The following is a 691-nucleotide window of genomic DNA, read 5'->3' on the forward strand; positions in this document are numbered from 1 at the left end:
ATATATATATATACACATTGTGTACTACGTGAATCATATTTTCCAATAATAGCGAGGAACGCGATAGGTGGCGATGTTAGGAAGATTGAACAATTATCGAAGTTTCACCTCGAATAAGTTTCATGCCATCAACCCTATCTCTCGGACATGGTGTTTATTCATCGATAATCCCGTGCTGGTTCGACGAACGGATCCGTTATTCCTATTACCTTCTCTATTATTAGGTTAATCGAAATTCCTTTGACGGAGTTGGATCGACGATATTTTCGGTAGTTAAAATTCGTAGTGGTGTCGCGATCGAGAGAGACAAAAAAAAAAAGGAAAAGAAGAGAAAAGAAACCGTTGGATCGTCAAGCGAAGTTTCTCTTACGTTAAAAATTTTTTCCTGAATTTTCCAAAGAAGAGACACACGAGAATACACGCAAAGGTGTGTCGGAATTTTTCAACGGTTAACAACAACGAAGGGGGGGAGGGGGAGGGGGAAGAACAGATTAGAAGAGAAAGCGATTTACTTACCAAATATTGGTTGGTCAAATTAGAATCGCCGTAGGGATACGGTGTGTAGACCGCAAGGGCGATGCAGTTGGCGAATATCGTCATGAGAATAAGCCACTCGAAAGGTCTGAAAAGATTGCGCGTGAACGCGAAACGAGTCTAGTTAAGGAAAATGGAGGGGGAGGGGGGCGAAAAA

At 41.8% G+C, this 691-nt stretch overlaps 1 protein-coding gene across 1 annotated transcript in view; it reads right to left on the reverse strand.

The window, feature by feature from the left end:
* LOC102674266 (muscle calcium channel subunit alpha-1) overlaps positions 1 to 691 on the reverse strand; it is a 27,564-nt gene that overhangs the window by 26,297 nt on the left and 576 nt on the right. Inside the window, exon 2 of the mRNA XM_031511718.1 lies at positions 517 to 654. Within this exon, the coding sequence (XP_031367578.1) occupies positions 517 to 654 (138 nt within the window). The remainder of the gene's footprint in view (positions 1 to 516; positions 655 to 691) is intronic.

This window comes from Apis dorsata, unplaced genomic scaffold (genome assembly GCF_000469605.1).
Source record: "Apis dorsata unplaced genomic scaffold, Apis dorsata 1.3 scaffold_344, whole genome shotgun sequence".
Classification (NCBI taxonomy): domain Eukaryota; kingdom Metazoa; phylum Arthropoda; class Insecta; order Hymenoptera; family Apidae; genus Apis; species Apis dorsata.